At 37.6% G+C, this 18,759-nt stretch overlaps 1 protein-coding gene across 2 annotated transcripts in view; it reads left to right on the top strand.

The window, feature by feature from the left end:
• Positions 1 to 18,374, top strand: part of STXBP5L (syntaxin binding protein 5L) — a 376,137-nt gene extending 357,763 nt beyond the window's left edge. For both annotated transcript variants that reach the window (XM_006146699.2, XM_006146698.2), the window contains 3 exons: positions 889 to 1,000; positions 10,814 to 11,034; positions 11,444 to 18,374. In XM_006146699.2, coding sequence (XP_006146761.1) covers positions 889 to 1,000; positions 10,814 to 11,034; positions 11,444 to 11,485 — 375 coding nt within the window. In that variant the 3' untranslated portion in view covers positions 11,486 to 18,374. The remainder of the gene's footprint in view (positions 1 to 888; positions 1,001 to 10,813; positions 11,035 to 11,443) is intronic.
• The last annotated feature ends 385 nt before the right edge of the window (positions 18,375 to 18,759 follow it).

Below are 18,759 nucleotides of genomic sequence, written 5' to 3'. Positions count from 1 at the left end.
TGGGTTGCTGGTGTAAGGATCTAGTTAGAATGTACTGACATTCCCAAAGAGAAATGTTCCAAGAGGGAGAGCACAGGTTTGGGGAATAGAGGTGACGGGAGATGATGAAGTTCAAGACTTACTTGAAGTTCATAGATAAAGTACTATTAGGTCACAAATCTCATGGTTCTTGGTCTAAATTCCTTCCCTAACACTTTCGGTTCTTCAACTTTGGTCTCCTTTAGAAAGACTTGAAAGCAAGGTCTGGTAAATGTATAGATAACCAGAGCACATCTATGTAGATTATTATTTAGTATGTGTGGAATGCAGCTTGAACATCTGTATTTCTAAAAAGATATTTCCCCAGTCTGGGGCTCACCAAATATTGAGAATAATTGCACCCCACTATACAGTAGTTGCTTATTTTGGTTCATTTAAACTATCTCGAACTATTTCATAATTTTGTACTTAATGTATAAATAGATACAACTTTCTTCAACATACCACCGAAGTATTTGTATTCGATAGGGCAGCCCATGCTTGGTTCAGGGGAGAGAACCAGTATGGGAAAGAAACTAGTATTGGAAAAAGTTCAGAAGTCTACACTGATAGTCAATGATTGTACAGAGAAAGTAATCGTAGGATAACTTTAATACATTAGCTATCTATACTTTCTAATTGTACAAGGGAGAAGAGGAAAGAAAAAAAATTATAGGATTTTTTTTACCAGAGAAGGGAAGGAAAAAAGAGATGGAAAAAGAAATGCCAATGAAAGAACTGTGAACAAAGCAGCAATCGCCAGGAAATAGAAGGAGAGCAAATGGTCTCTTCATGATGTGTCCTGCATATCACCTTTTTATCTGTTTAGTTTTAGTTGTTCTAATGTCGTTTTCTTTGAATTTGGTACAGGACATGCTAGGAGATTTGTTTACTCCCATAGAGACACCAGAAGCTCAAAATAGAGGCTTTCTGAAGGGACTGTTTGGTGGGAGTGGACAGACATTTGACAGAGAAGAGCTGTGTGAGTAAACTCTTCATATTGATGTATCACAAATAGAAGACTTATGTAATATGTGATGTCAAATTCTAGACGTTTTTTTACTTCTATCTTAAAGTTTAAATATTATTTTTCTTCTATATCAAGAAAATTATTTCTGTTTATCAGAAAAGAATAAAACTGGTCACTTCATATTCAAAAATAGCTTAACAAAAATGATACATATAATTCATATAAATAATAAGAAGCTGGGAGATCAAAATGGCTGATTTAAAACACTCACCCTTGGGACCAGCAGATGATGTAATAGATATGTTGCTGGACTCCCACATGGCCAACCACTGTTCAAGTCCTGGACCCAGTGGCTTGAAACTCACACTGGATGCGTGGTGCATGTGCATGCAATCCCAAGATCCAGGGAGGAGAATGGTGAGAAAGGATCGCAGCATGGCCATCCCCACTGGGGGGTGAGTTCTCGCTTTCTGTCTCTCTGTCTCTGTCTCTGTCTCTCTCTCTCTGGTGAGTGCATGTGCCCTATAGCAAAAACCTCTCTTAAAAATTTTTAAAAAGGAAAAGGATGCATCCACTCTGGAACCTCTCTGGGAAGAAAGGCTGAAAAAAACAAAAGTTGACTAAAGCTAAGCTTCCAACAGAGAAGTCAGAAAAGACTAATGAAGTATGAGAAAAATGTCTGGGGAACCAGCAGTTAGCATAATGGCTATGTCTCTGGACTCCCACGTAGTCGACCACGGTTCGTGTCCTGGACCCGGTGGCTTAAAACTCACGCCGGGCACGTGTGCGTGCGTGCCCAAGATACTGAGAGGAGAATGAAGGAGAAGGGATTGTGGCGTGACCATCCCCCCTGGGGGGGTGATTTCTCGCTTTCTGTCTCTATGTCTCTCTCTGTCTGTCTGGTGAGCACATGTGCCCTATAGTGAAAATCTCTCCAAAAAAAAAAAGAAAAGAAAAATGTCTGAAGCTACCTTCCCCCATCACAGGGGAGAAGGTAAGAGGAACTCTCCCCTGAAACTCTGAATTCTAGATTCCCACATGGGATCTCAAAATTCCTCACCTGCAGAAGTACAATAAAATTGGGAAGGAACTAACATACATCATGGGGAAGTGCCTAGATAAACCATTTCAGAGAAAACACCCCACCCTCCACCCCAAACTACAAGAGCGCTGTATTGTTCTACAAGCAGACTAGTGGGTAGAGTCCATTTACAATAAGGACTTCACATCCTACAAGGAACAGAAGAGGCAAAAGAGAGCACCCTCACTCAAACAGAGGCTGAGGAATCCAGACACTTAACCCTGTATGGTGGGCAAGTCAAGCCTACACTCTCCCACCCTTCAGACTCCAGTCCAGGGACAGTGGCTACCAGTCCTAACTGATGCTACCCACTCTGCAACTCTTCTGGACCTCCCTGAGCTATGAATGTGGACAAAAGAAAGGAGAGGAACACCTGACGAGAGGATACCAGAGATCTGCCCTCCTCCAGCTCAGAGTGAAGAAGACAGGGCATTTCCCTAGACTACCTCATGAAGTTCATGATCCAGTCACCTAACTCCTAGCAGAAGTCTGCTCTAATTCAGTAAGGCTCCCTGAATCTCTGTAGATTGTAGACTGGTGAGGGCTTCACAGATAGGTCTGCCTCTGATGACCTTCCCAGGGCCATATCCAGGCACAGAAAGTTCCTCTGCCTCTGGGTATATATCACAAGCAATGCAGGACCAGTTTCTGGTATGGCACAGATACACAGAGACCACTTAGGACCCATATCCTAGCGCCCAAAGATAGACTTGCCTCTGGACCTTCCTGGACAGTTGGTTTTCAGCCACTCCTAGACCACCTTGGCAGGAGCATAGTTGGGACTTACAGCTCTCCAGTCCCCCCAACATTACAGAATCTACTCCAAGAATCAGGAAGAAGTGAGTAGTGTACCAAATGTCTAAAAATCAATGCAGAGACACAAGAAATATGAAAAAAAAAAGGAAATATCTCTCCCACAAAGTAAACAACTCCTCAGAAACAATAGATAACATACAAGAAATCACAGAAATGTCATAAAAAGAATTCAGAATATTGATCATAACAAAACTCAGTAAGTAAGAGAAAACAGATAGCCAATTGTAGGAAATACATAAAGTGAAAGACACCATAAAAAGGAATCAAACAAAACTACTGGAGATAAAGAATACAATACAGGAAATTAAATCTCTGTTAAAAGTATGAATAACAGGTTATACCAGTCAGAAGAAAAAACCTCTGAGCTTGAAGACAAAACCTCTGATTTACTCCAAGCCGCCAAAGAGAAAAAAAAAATTATAAACATTAAAATTGAAGACAACATATAAGAAATTATAGGTGCCAGTAAGTGGCTGGAAATCCACATAGCCTTCAAATGGGTAAAAAAATATAATCATTCCCAGAAAAAAACTTAAAAGATTCCACCAATACTAGATCAGCTCTTCAGGAAATACTCAAAAGAATACTACATCAGGAAAACAAAGGGAGACAAATCGAAATAAAAGAAGATAACACAACTAAGAAAATGACTAACAAAATGATAGGGACAAGTCTAGAATGTTAATGAAATGGATTTTAAAAAGCAGGACACTTACATATACCTCTTACAAGAAACACATTTTATTGATAATGACATACATGGATTGAAATTAAAAGACTGGAAAAAGTCATTTCATGCAAACAGAAAGAACAAACAAATCTGGAGTCATAATACTAATATCAGACAAAACAGACTTGAAGATAAATACTGTAAAAAGAGACAAAGTAGATCACTATATAGGGATTCATTCATCAAGATGACATAACAATTATAAATATTTATGAACTCAACACCAGAGCACCCAAATACATAAAAAAAAAAAAAAGAATTTTAGACCTAAGGGAGAGACAGACTACAATAACACTGGTTGCTGAGAATTTCAGCAATATACTCTCACAATTTTATAGATATTTACAGAACATTCACCCATAAACTATAAAATACACATTTTTCTCGGTCCCTCACAGTATTTTGAATGACTGACCACACAATAAAGTATGAAGAAAGCTTTTAAAAATTTAAAAGTATAGGAATTATATCTAGAATCTTTTCTGACTGCCTTGGAATTAAACTTGAAATCAACAACAGAAATAGCCTTCAAAAATGCACAACTACATGGAACTCAAACAGTTTATTCCTGAACAAGTTTGTTTTTTCTTTCTTTTTTAAAATTAAATCATTTATTTTACATTCTTTCACTGAACATCATCACAGCATACAAAATGCAATTTTGCATCCAGAATACACTGTATGGTGACTTAATCATACATGTTATTGTCCTCAAATAATTTTCCATTTCTTGTTTCTTATATATATATTTCTCCCTATTTCTCACCCTCTGCCATTTCCTACCCTCCCCCCACACTGTCTTCCTGAACAACTTTGAAACTGATGAAGAAACTAAGACTGAGTTTTAAATTTTCTTGAAACAATAACAAAAACACAATTCTCCAGAATCTTTGAGACATAGTGAAAACAATCCTAACAGCAAAGTTTATAGCAATTAGTGTTCACAAGATAAAAATACAAAGATGGCAAATAATTTACATAAAGATGCATCTCCAAGAAGTAGAAAATTGATCCAGATACCTGTTCCAGTGAAGGGCCTTGCCGGACTGCAGACTACCTGTGGCTGCAGGGCTTAAAGGCTGAGACCAGTGGTTCATCCTCTCCTCCAGTCACCTTTAGTCTCTCAGGTGTCTTTCTTTGGACTTTGAGATAAACTTGCACCCCTCCCAACCCCATTTTACACCCTTCCAGCGAAGGGCCTTGAGAGAAGGCAAGCTGCTTGCAGCTACAGGACTTAATGGCTGGAATCCATGGCTCATCCCCTCCTCCATTCACCTTTGAACTCTCAGGACTTTAGGGTTTTGTATAGGCTTGGGCACTGTGCAATCTCTGCTTTGTTACTGAGTTGAAGCTCAGCAGCTCAGTTTCAGGTGCACCTGTTCTCTAGAAACAGGGAAGACTTTGGGTCATCCAGGACCAGTGACAACAGTGCAGAATGCTAGTGAGCAACAGGGAGGCAGAACACAAGAGAGATTGCCAATTTCCTACTCCTGCACTCCTTTGAATGGTTGGAGATACTCTGAATAATTTAGAAATGAATGTATAGACCACCACATGACTAGGAACCATCACAGAGGCACAAGAAATATGAGCAACCAACAAAATATTTCTTCCCCAAGGGAAAACATCAATTCCTCAGCACCCACAGACAACACAATGGAACTCATAGAAATATCAGATAAACAATTCAGAATATTTTTAGTGACCAAACTAGATGAGATGCAAGAGAAAAGGCAACAAGCTCCAGGAGATGAGGAAGTCTTTTCATGATTTGAATGAAGAAATAGACACCATAAAAAATAATCTAATGTAACTGTTAGAGATGAAGAATGTGATGAGGAAATTAAAACCTCCCTTGAAATTATTTTTAAAAGTAAATTGGATCACACAGACAATCTAATCTTGATGTAGAAGACAAAAATTCTGACTTAAAACAGTTATCAAAAAGACTGAGAAAAGGGAACCAACAGTAAGCGTAATGGCTATGTTGCTGGACTCCCACGTAGTCAACCACGGTTCGCGTCCCAGACCCGGTGGCTTAAAACTCACGCCGGGCGCGTGTGCGTGCGTGCCCAAGATCCCGAGAGGAGAATGGAAGAGAAGGGATTGCGGCGTGACCATCCCCCCTGGGGGGGTGATTTCTCGCTTTCTGTCTCTATGTCTCTCTCTGTCTGTCTGGCAAGCCCACACGCCCTATAGCAAAAACCTCTCAAAAAAAAAAAAAAAAAAACTGAGAAAACAGCCAAGAAAAATGAAGATAATATATGAGAAATACTAGATACCATCAAGTGCCCAAACATCTAGATAATTGGTATACAAGAAGAGGAAGAAAATAACAAGCGTATCAATAATTTTTTTTTTTTGGAGAGATTTTTGGTATAGGGCATGTGCACGTGCCAGAAAGACAGAGAGACAGAAAGCTAGAAATCACTCCCCAGGGGGTTTGGCCATGCCGCAATCCCTTCTCCTCCATTCTCTTGGGATCCTGAATATGCATGCACACGCATCCAGCATGAGTTTAAGCCACCGGGTCTGGGACTTGAACCATGGTCAACTACATGGAAGTCCAGCAACATGACCATTCCAACTGCTGGTCCCAAGGGTATCAATAATATATTCCAGGAAATCCTGGAATAAAACATTCCAAACCCAGAGAGGCATTCAAATATCTAGACCCAAGAAATATATAGGACCCCAAATAGAACAAACCCAAGAAGATCCTCTCCAAGGCACATCATAGCCACATTGGACAAAACCACATACAAAGACAAGATACTAAAATTGGTAGAGGGAAACATTAAGTTACTTACAAAACTTATCCCATCAGGCTAACATCAGACCTCTTGTCAGAAACAATGCAGGCAAGAAAAGAATGGGGAAATATAGTCGAAGTGTTAAATGAAAAACAATTTTAATCAAGGAAGATTATCCTGCATTTGAGAAAAGAAGATTAAAAAATTTTTTTTGGAAAAATAAAACCTGAAAGAATTTACCAACTCCAGACCAACTCTTCAAGAGGTTCTACAGGGAAAACTAAAAAGTCAGATGGACAGATATACGAGAACAAAAAACAACCAAGAAAATGGTTCACTTAATGATAGGAACAAGTCCAGAAATATCGATAATAATGAACATGAATGGATTAAATGATCTGATCAAGAGACACAGACTGGCTGAACGGAAAAAAAAGAAAAACAAACAAACAAACAAAATAACAGAAACCCTCTATTTGTTGCCTACAAGAAATGCACCTTATGGATAAAGAAGGTAAAAATAATGTAGAAAGAGAAGCAGGAATCTACCAGAAAAATATATTCTCATTTTTGTACTATTCCATGCAAATGAAAATCAAAAAACGGGCTGGAGTTGTGATACTGATTTTAGGCAAAATAGACTTTAAGATAAAGACTGTAAGAAGAGACAAAGAAAGGTATTATATAGTAGTAAATGGGCTAATTCTCCAAGAAGATGTAACACTTACAAATATCTACGCATCCAACTCAGGAGCACCTACATATGTGAAAGAAAGACTGCTGGAGCTAAAAGGAGAGAGAGGTTGCAACACTCTAATGGTTGGGGATCTCAACACCCCATTATATCCTTTAGATGGATCTTCTAGAAAAAAAATAAGCAGAGAGATACAGGACCTAAATGATACTATAAATCAAATAGCCTTGACAGACATCTATAGAACTTTCCACTCTAAGACCATGAAATATACATTTTTCTCACCCCAACATGGAAACTTTTCAAAGATTGACCATATGATAGGGCACAAATCAAGCCTTTACAGATTCAAAGACATAAATACTATATCCAGTATCTTCTCTGACCATGATGGAATTAAATTTGATATTAATTGCAGGAAAAATTCTCAAAAATACACAACACATGGAAAATAAACAACCTACTTCTGAATGACTTCTCAACTACTGAAGAAATTAAGTCTGATCTCAAAAAATATTTGAAAACAAATCATAATGAGTACACAAGTTTCCATAGTCTATGGGACACCACAAAAGCAGTCATAAGAGCGAAATTCATAGCAACTAATGTGCATAAGAAAAAGATGGAAAGGTGACAAATGAACAACTTAACCTCATGCCTCAGGAAGTGGAAAAACAACAACAAACAATCAAAAAAAAAAAGAGAAAAGAAATAATAAAGATTCGAGCAGAAATAAATGAAATAGAAAATAAATGAACTATACAGAAAATAAACGAAAGCAAAAGCTGATTCTTTGAAAAGATAAATAAGATTGACACATCATTAGCTAGACTTATTAAGAAGAGAAATAGGAACCAGATAAATCAAATATATAATGAAACAGGCAATATTACAACAGATATAATAGAAATACAAAACATCATGGGACCAGCAGTTAGCGTAATGGCTATGTCGCTGGACTCCCACATAGTCGACCACGGTTTGTGTCCCGGACCCGGTGGCTTAAAACTCATGCTGGGCGCGTGTGCGTGTGTGCCCAAGATCCCGAGAGGAGAATGGAGGAGAAGGGATTCTGGCGTGGCCATCCCCCCGGGGGGTTGATTTCTCGCTTTCTGTCTCTGTCTTTCTGGTGAGCACACATGCCCTATAGCAAAAACCTCTCAAACATGCCCGATAGCAAAAAAGAACTCTAAAAAAAAAAGAGAAAGACAGACAAAACATCATTAGAGGATACTATGAGCAACTGACTATATGCCAACAAACAAGAGAACAAGGAGGAGATAGACAAATTCCTGGATGCATATAATTTACCAAGATTGAATCAGGAGGACATATAAAACCTGAATAGACCCATAACAAGCCCTGAGATTGAATCAGTAATAAATAACCTCCTGACAAAGAAAAGCCCAGTGGGAATTAGGACAGCCACTGTGGAAAATAATATAGAGAATCCTCAAAAATTAGAGCCAACAGGTGGTGTGGAGATTAAGGCAGCTGGATCCCACATGGCCTACTTTGTAGTTTGAGACCCGGACTAGGTGACTTGAAAATCATGCCAGGCATATGTGCATGCATGTCCCAAATCCTGAGACAGAATGAAGGAGAAGGGATTGTGGTGTGGCCACCCTCTCCCCCCAGAGAGTAAATCAACACTTATCCTCTCCTCTCCTCTTGTCTCTCTCTCTCTCTCTCTCTCTCTCTCTCCAGCAAGTGCATGCATCCTATGGCAAAAATCTAAAATTAAAAAAAAATTACAAATAAAACTATCATATGACCCAGTAATACCACTCTTTGGTATTTACATAAAGGACAGAGAAACAGTCAAAAAGACACTTGCATATCTATGTTTATTGCAGTATTATTTACAATAGCTAGGACATTAAATCAACCTAAGTGCCCAATGACTGATGACTCGATTTTAAAAATATGGCACATATACACAATGGAATACTACTCAGTCATAAAGAACATTGAAACTATCATTTGATACAAACTGTGTGAATATAAGGTTTAATGCTAAGTGAAATAAGTCAGAATATGAAAGACAAACAGTGCATGTCCCCACTCAATATATATTGAATGTCTGTCCTCTTTGGCAGAAATTGAAAGATTCAAAGACATAATAGTAGAGAGGAAAAGTGTAGATACCAGAAACTGTACGGGAATTGGGTGAATGCTATAGGGTGTGTGAGAGGGAATAAAAGCATTTACCAGACACAAGAATGTAAGGTTCTTTGTTAAAAATGGTATCTGTGATAATACCCTTGATTTGATTATCACACACTACATGCCTCCTTTGAAAAACCATATTGTATGCCATAAAGATATACAATTAAATGTAAATAAAAAATTATAAAATAAAACTAGAAAAATTTTAATTAAAAAATGAACAAGATATTAAAGTTCTCATTTGTGGGTAGATCACACCACATGGCAAAGTGAAAGCATTCAGTTATTAAAGTCTGAAAAAATTTTTTTCTATGCAAAAACACATCATGACTTTCCCAACACACTAGATTCTTTATTCGGCATGTAAGATTTATCTATGCACAGAAAAAAATTACTTTAAAAACTTACCAGTAGAGTCTGGTGAACAATAATAAAAAAATAATAGAAAGATGCTAGAGAAAATTTTCAAAGAGAAGGTAAGAATATATTTTTCAAAATATCCTACCACCATTTAGTCTTCAAGATCAAGATCTCTTTATCTTGAATTTTAGCTATACAAAAAAACCTAGGTGCCTCCATGCAGAGGAATATTATTTGTCCACGAAAAGGAATGAATTACCAATACATGCTACAACAAGAATGAAACTTGAAAACTGTAAGTCAAAGAAGTCAGACCAAAAAGAAAAAAAAACATATTTTATTATTTCATGAAATGTCCAGTCTCTCTGTAGAGACTGAAAGTGGTTGTCAGGGACTGAAGTGAAGAGAGAAAAGGAATTGGCTGTTAGTGAGTATGTGATTTCTTTTTGGGGTAATGAAATGTTCTAAAATCAGATGGTGGTGATAGTTGCACAACTTTGTAAATACCTTAAAATCCAGTAAATTGTATTCTTTAAAAGGGTAAATTGTATGTGAATCCTATTTCAATAAGGGTCTTATGTTTTAAAAAAATCTAGATTCCATCCCAATGATACATCTGTGGGAATGCTCACTAAATTTCTTTAAAAATAGCATTTTTTCAATAAAATTCTTTTACTTTACTGAAATGAAATAGAACTGAGTTTTGCAGATGACTGTAAAATTTTTAGTCTCATGGGAACCAGCAGTTAGTGTAATGGCTATGTCGCTGGACTCCCACGTAGTTGACGGCAGTTTTGCGTCCCGGACCCGGTGGCTTAAAACTCACACCAGGTGCATGTGCGTATGTGCCCAAGATACTGAGAGGAGAATGGAGGAGAAGGGATTGTGGTGTGACCATCCCCCCTGGGGGGTGATTTCTCGCTTTCTGTCTCTATGTCTGTCTCTGTCTGTCTGGCGACCGCACGTGCCCTATAGCAAAAATCTCTCCAAAAAAAAAAATTTTTTTTTAGTCTCTTATAAAAGTTATAAATTTAAACTCATGTAGATTAATGTCCATCATTTATATAATAATAGATTCCATTCTCTAATATTTACACAGACAGAGAGAATCTGCATCCTACAAGGGTTGATATATGTCAAAATGAACAGAGAAGGTTGGAATAAGACCCTATTCAAATTACTAATTAAAGTGTTTTTAAATTTCTGTGGTTTGCACTCCCAGTTGGGGAAGCTTCTGCAGGAAAAGCATCCCGCAGCCTTGCTCAGCACATCCCAGGACCAGGTGGAATAGAAGGAATGAAAGGTGCTGCTGGAGGGGTCATGGGAGAGCTGACCCGAGCACGGATTGCACTTGACGAGAGAGGACAGAGGCTAGGAGAGCTGGAGGAGAAAACTGCAGGCATGATGACCAGTGCAGAAGCATTTTCCAAACATGCACATGAGGTAAACTACTTAAATAAACACAGATGTCTTGGTTTAGTAGTAACTTTAAACATTTAAAGTCCTGCACAAGAAGACTTAAACAGAGATGCCACATGAATAGTCTTGTGTGAGAACCAGGGTAACCTCGAACTCTTATAAGTATTATAATTCCCCAATATTGAGAAGATGAAGGTTTTTTAAAATACTGTATTATATGTATACTTCTTTACATTAAGGTAAAAAAAAATTATTCATTGGTTCTATCCTGTGCATCAGCTGTTCAAAAGCAATTGAAGTAGATTATGGGAGCCCCCTCAAGAAGGTGTGAGAGGTAATAGAGGGTGAGGTCCATACCTTCCATTTTGCCTTAGTCATTAAAAGTCATTTCCTGTCAACTGGTATCATATGATAACTATTTTTTTCATTGCAGTTAATGCTGAAATATAAGGATAAGAAATGGTACCAGTTCTAAACTTCTAAAGAAGATTTGACTGCTTTGAGAAACCATTATTCAGGGAAACCAAATTTATTCCCAGCATCATTATTCAACTGCTAGAAGCCAGTTTCTTCTACACAATGTTCCATTATGGTCCATCTGAAGTTATCATCAAGGAGACTTATCAGAGACACTGTACAACCCAAAGGCTGGAACCCTGGTTAAAAATCCCAAGATATGGCTGAATATGCCCTTTCCCATGTGGAATGGAGCTATCATCTTGGCATGTCATTTGCTAAGGATTTACATTTAGGGACTATGGGGAGTCCTTTTGATTTGAAAATTCCTGTACAAACAAAAGCATTAATGCACTTAATGAAAAAAATCTTTGCATGATAAATTAACATCTTAAGAGGAAAAGAAAACAAAAAGCATGTGACAGAAGAAAAAGATTTATGGTAAACTATTTTTATAAATTGGGCCACACCTGACAATTTAAAAAATCTGCATTAGAAGATATCAGTGCATTTCCAGTATATTTGCCATATCCAACTGAAAGAGAAAACAAAACACAACAAAACAAAAACCCAGCGTTTTCTTTTCATCTGTAACTGTCATTATACTAGGACATTCTGAATTCTTAAGGCAACAGTCTGATTAATGTTCTTCTTTCTCCATAATATTTTACATCATTCATGGTTCTCAGTCACAAACAAGTATTGCCCATATAGTAAATTATTCTCAGCACAATTATTTCCATTTCTGTCACCTTCAGAATAGGTTGCTACTTTTAGTCACAAACCATGCAGGGTTGGGTCACCTCAAAGCATTTTTTCAGCCTGGCTTGTACATTATGTGTGACAATATGTGTGGGGAAACTCAACTATAGGAACAATGCAGTTAGCTTTGAGAACTGATTTCACAAAAGGTGAAATTTCACACATCCCAATTTCAGTTTCTAAAGTGATATATTTTTAAAATTCCATTTGTACCGTTGTCTGCCAATTACACAGTATATTACTGTTCAACCCAGTGGGGTCTACAATCCAAAGGTGCTCTTGCAGCCTGACATTCACAGACCAAACTGGTCATTCACTTAGTATGATTCAGTAAAACCTCAGTTAATGTTTTGGGAAAGGGATTTTGATTTCTTACATTTCTGATTAATAAGGGCTTTCATTAGAAAAAAAGCTTTTTGGTTCAATACTTATTGTTGGAACTCTTTATAAAATGTAGTGGTGTTTTTGCTATTTTGGCCTCAGTCATCATTATGGACAACAGAAATACAGAGAGTTTAATGATACAAAATCAATTTTTCACTAATTAGGTCAAATAATATTAGCCACAGGATTATGCCAACAGGATTCCTTACTAAAACTTTTAAAATGGAATAAAGAGTATCTTTAACATGATAAAAAGTATCTACCATAGCTCAACAGAGAAGAACTAATGGCAAGACAAAATAAAAATACTACTATCACTATTTAACATGATCCTGGAAGTCAAAAACCATAGGAATGTGCATATGCAGATTTCAAGACCCATCCTGTAATGTTAATTCTTCAAAAATAATTTATTTTTTAAATTATGGGTTTGGCTTAATAAATTTTAATTCATCAAGTCTTATTGGATTTACATTTGTGTTTAAGAATTCACCATTTTCCTGGAGTCCAGGTCATGTTAGTAGCCAAAAACAGTATTTATGTTTGAGTTTTTAAATTATTTGTTTGAAGCAGAGCTTCCTTTACAATGGTCTCAGTAATTCAGAGCAGAGAAAAGATGACTGGCAAGGTCAGAAAATGCTAGGATAGCATTTTTCTTGAGACTCCGAATTCTCCTGATTTCTATAGAAAGACTCTCCATTAGTCTCCCAGGTGCCCATAAACAGAACCTGACTTGGAAGTACATACAGGACACATGAAATTATGCACTAAAGATATTAAAGAAACTTGAGACCAGGAGCTAGAAAAAAAATTGGCAGCTGAATTGCAATGCACTAGTTGTACCATCAGTTCCAAATAGTTTTCTGAACAAATAGTTTATCATTTCTATATCTACAAGAAGAAGAAGAAAAGAAAGGGAAAAAGAAAAGAGAAAAGAAAAGGAAAGGAAAGAAAAAAGAAAAGGAGATAATTAGTTTTAGGAATGAGATTCAGTCCAAAGTAACAGTAAAGTCAATGAATATCTAGTATCTCTGAAGCCCCTGTAAAATATGATTTAACTTGTTCATCAGGGTTCTCAACGGCCAGTCTACAAAAAGAAAATTATTTGTTGTGGAGGACTGTCCTGTGTATTGTAGGGTGTTAGAGACATCCCTGACCCTGTCTACCAAATTGCAGGAGGAATCCCCCAGTGATGACAATCAGAAATGCCATCGACCATTGCCAAAATACTCACAGCTGAGAATCACTATTCTATATAATTTAAAGAGACTAGTGTGAATATGTAATATATGTCTTAGATACATCATAAGTGCACAGTGTCTTAGTAAGATGCATTATTATACCCCAAATTACATGTGTGGTTCATATGCAATAAAATACAATTTTGGAGAAAGCTTATAGGAATCAGTGAAAAATAACAATCTCAGAATACTTTAAAGCACACATAGAAAAATATCAAAAAGAACATTATAGCATTTCATAGAAGTGATTAAAACTCTGGCTTCAAAGAATAGATCAAAAGTTCATAATTAGCACATCAATTGGAAGTAAACAAGTGTTTTGGAAATGCTTGAAAAGAATAGGTTCTTTTAAGTTACTTAAATATGTCTTTGAAAATTGTTTTATAGGCCTTTTCTCTAAGGGTAACTTTATCCCACAAACTCCTGATTAGTGGAATCCAAATTAATGAGGTTTTACTGTATCAAAAATTATTTTTATAATTCAAGGAGCTAGCAATAACAAGAATCTAATGTGGATGTGATTTTCTCTTTGAACATTTCTGTTCTGTTGCACTGACCTTAGCATTCACACAGACACAGACAGACACACACACACCACCCATCACCACCACCACCACCACCACCCCATAATCATCATCATCGTCTTCAGAAAATTAGTACTGTTGATCCATACAGCTCTTTGCATTTTCTCATCTTACTACCTTCCCTCTATCTTGGAACATAGGAAAAATACTAGTAACTTGGACAACTATAGAGAAAATGAATTATCTACTAAGGTGGCATCAGAAGAAAAGATTTGCAAACTAGTCCTAACATGTTGACCTTATCTCCCTGTCTCATTCAAGAGAGAAGCCCTTTATAGTATTCCAGCAGAAAATGGCCCTTTCTACTCTTCATCAAATAAGAAGCTAAAAAGTATGTTTCCCTGGTTCTAATAATAAAATGAGCAATAATCCCTTCCGTGAAATCTTCCTTTAGTCTTGTTTAGAGTAGATTTTCATTTAATTCCCTACAAAAGCAGTACTACTATGTTCTCTACACTTTGTTGAGCCCCAGACTTAGAAACCAGTCACCATCAGGTCATTATCGAACTGCAATTTTGGAAGAACAGTGACAAAACTGAGGGAGACATTTTCCAGTAACTTCCAGTAGTAAAGACAATTTTCCTAACATTTTAGAAATGATTCTCAAGTTAATAATAATCCAGATCTCTCTCTCTCTCTCTCTCAAAATTTTTAAGGGATCTTAAAGGAAAAAGTTTACTGTTGGAGTCCCTTTTTTATCTAGTTTTAAAGGTACCATCTATTCATTATTTACATTAAGGCATTATCATAGCTTTGAGAGAAAAAAAATGGATAAGATTAGGCCTAAGTTTAGTTAAAGACGACTAAGATATATGCCTATAGAATGTTCAAACAGAATGGAAAAATGAAGACTAAAAAACATAAACTAAAAAATCCTTTCCTTGGCGTAGGATCATTGGGACAACCCAGGAGTATATCTGTGATTACGGCCTGCCCTTGTAGGAAAAAAATAATGTTGTAACTCAACCACACTGGTGGCCTGGTACCCTCAGAGAGGGCAGTGCCAAAAGTCAGGGTATTCATGTCAGGTCTTGCTCTTCAGTCAGGGAAATGCGGTAGCTTTGACAACTTCTTCACCTCTGTCCTCCGCAGACCAGCTCCAGATTGGGCTGGGTGCTAGTTCACATGCATACTGTCCCTGGGGCCTGGAAGACTTGTTAGGACTTGGTAAGCTTTATTTCTACTTTCTACCCTGCACCATTCCAGGGAGCGGTTGTCAGAAAACCAAGTTTAGTGTTTGTATTTGCATACAGTGTAGACCCAAATGAATGAAATGCAGAGTAGATAAGGCATGCCTTGGAAAAAGACTAGGAAGTGCCAATTTGGTGCAAGAGGGCTGGGGAAAGGAGGGACATGGGAGCCAGAGTGAAGTGAAGAGGTTTTGATGAGGAAGCAGAAGCACAGATGCCTTTTTTACATTCACATCTAGAGAAGCCATTCTCAACTTTGACTATGCATAAAAATCACCTGAGGGATTTAAAAAATTCGTAATTATTTTGGAATCCCTCAGAGTGGGAGCCAGACATCCATAGTTTTGAAAGCCCCCAAGGTGGTTCTGATGTGCAGCCAAAGTTGATAAGTACCCATTGGTTTATGGTCAACTAAGGAAGCCATTTGTCTGCCTTGGCTGGTATCCCAGCCCCACTTCTGAGGGGTCAGCAAGGCTAAGACGCAGAGTTGAATTGGTATTTATTTAATGTATCTTACAAAACAAAAATATGCAAATTTATGAGTAGGTAGTGTCCTATGAACTCTTAATAACTCTGCCTTTGTGATCTTCTATTTGACCTGCTTATTAATTATTATAATTCAGACTTCTAGGTTTTTGGTACTTAGCCATGTGACATCAAAAGTTACAAAAATATCATAGTAAATTCAATAGCACATAAAGCTAAGTGGAAAATTAAATCTCAATATTTGAACAATGAAAATTCTCAAAAATAATCATTTACTACCAGGTCCAAAATGAATATTCATTCTTCTTTTGGAGGAGACATGGGTACCAGGTACCTGTTCTGCTCTAGGTTCAATTTATTGAACTTGATCTCAGCAAAAAGGGAGAACAACTCTTCTTTTTTTATTTTTGTCTCAATCAAAATCTTCCAGGGCCACTTGGATTTATTTTCTTCATTATTGGACAGATGTATTAAAGGGGGGAAATGCCTCTGATATATGTCTTACCTCCAGCACCCTGAAAGAGTACTTGTACCTTCAAAAAGGGAGTCCGGCCTACAAAGGCAGGATGGCGCAGAGGGAAATCAGTCATCTCCTCTTACACTGCTTCCCCTCTGGTTTCGGCCCACCCTCCTCAACTGTTAAGCCAGAAAATAAACTAGGTGGTGGTTTTGGATAATTGTACACAGGATAAAAATCTCTAATAACCTATAATTTTTAGTACTTAATTATGTGATGTTTTATTCTAGGAAATAAGAAACAGATGACATCATTGATGTATCTTTCTTTCATCTTCAGAATTTTTGCATCTTTTCAGAAAATGACAAATTACTATTTTTCTGTTGCACTCAGCAATTGTGACTATACTTAACAAAATTCTTGTAGTCTGTAGAGATATTAATAAAATTGTATATGTTTGTACATAGATGCTCTCTTATGTCATGATGTCACACACACTAAGGATTTTTTCCAAAATTAAGCATGGACAGAGGTGAGACCTTCATTTGCAACACTGAACTATGGTTTTACGAAGTGTAATTGTTTTTAAAAGATAGGGAGTGGGTGGGAAAGCAATGCATAACCTATTCATTTGAACTGAAAAGAAGAAAAAACTGGACACAAGTTCCCCCAAATCACAGATTTTGCTAGAATGGATTAATCCAAAAGGCTAGACATCTTTCAAAATTTCCATCGAACTGAGGAAAGGTGTAACTTTTATATTGGAAGACTTTCAAGACTTTTGAGGAGACTGACTAAATTCTACCCACAGAGAAGCACAAGCAGAAATAAATTTGGTAATAGTGCTGCATAGGAAGTCAGGGTGGGATAAGATGAAGCTACAAATTTCTTTGCAGTTCAGTTCAAGCAGGCAGAAAAACTGGTATGGGCTTGTCCTACCACCTTGTGGTCGTGGTGGGCATCTGTTAGCCAGCATCACCACAGGCCGTGGTGTGCTCTCCTGCAGAGTTAGTCCTTTGCAGACACTTTCCTTACATTTATCTACACCATGGCCTTAGTCAACTTCCAAATCCTAAGTATCCCAGGAAAATTCTACCACTACTATATTTTACTTCCTGGTTTTGGTTTCATTTAAACATTTAACCAACCAACCAACCCCATGCTAAAAAATGTTTTTAGATTAAAAGTACAAATATAAAGACAGATTTTTAAAAATGTAAATGTCTAGTATTCCCCTTCAGAATTTTCTCGGAAGTGTTCACTTACCTCCTTACCTCATGAATTACAGTCACTTGGGCTTCACATCCCTGAGTTCAATATTTAAAATACTGATCATCACCCCTCCTTCCCTCTTAGTCTTTCTTCCTTCCCTTCTCTCCCTAACTCATACTTCACCCTCCTCTCCCTGCTTCCCTTCTGCTTCCTTTCTTTCCTTTCATTCACTCAGTCCAAAAGTCAGCCAAGCCTGAGCAGGTTGGTGGTGGCAGCCCCACACAAGGGGCACACAGGAGACGTGGGAGGGGCAGTGCGCAGATGGTGGTGGGTGGTGGTGCGTGTGGTCAGTACCAGAGAAGACAGGAGGCAGCCAGTAGGGCTTGGAGGTTGACTGCCCCAGGAGGATTGGGCAAGTGAGAAAATACACTGAGGACATAGGAGCCAGATTGCTAACTGATGGAGAATGGGGAAGGGAGGTATATAATTACCAGGGAAAACTAGAATATGCCCTGTGCACAGAATTAGAATCAGGGTTGGCAGGTGGTGTGGTGGTTAAGGTAATGCACTCTCACATGGCTGACTGCAGTTCAAGTCCCAGACCTGCTGGCTTGCTTTCTCACTTTCCCTTTCTCTGTCTCTCTCTCTGGTCAAATTAAAAATAATAAAATTAAATTAATGATTCTTTTAAAAAAAAATCAGTGTCGATCAGGGTGGAGCAAGAGCGAGAAAGATACGTAGACACAGGTATAGATATAATTACATAGCGTATCGCACATACATGTGATAGAATGGTGTGTACATGTGCTGCATGTATGTTTCCTAATTCTGAACATGGAGAGAACTGGAACAACCCTCAAGTCAATGAGTACGACTGATGTCTAGTCAAATACTAGTCTTTGCTTAAAAGAAACAGCTGATTTCAAGGCTAGAACATATTTTTCTGCCAAAAAGTAAAGTATAAACTAATGGGAACA

The sequence above is a fragment of the Tupaia chinensis genome, unplaced genomic scaffold (assembly GCF_000334495.1).
Source record: "Tupaia chinensis unplaced genomic scaffold, TupChi_1.0 Scaffold000185_1, whole genome shotgun sequence".
In the NCBI taxonomy this organism is placed as follows: Eukaryota; Metazoa; Chordata; class Mammalia; order Scandentia; family Tupaiidae; genus Tupaia; species Tupaia belangeri.
This window is presented reverse-complemented; position numbering and strand designations above follow the sequence as displayed.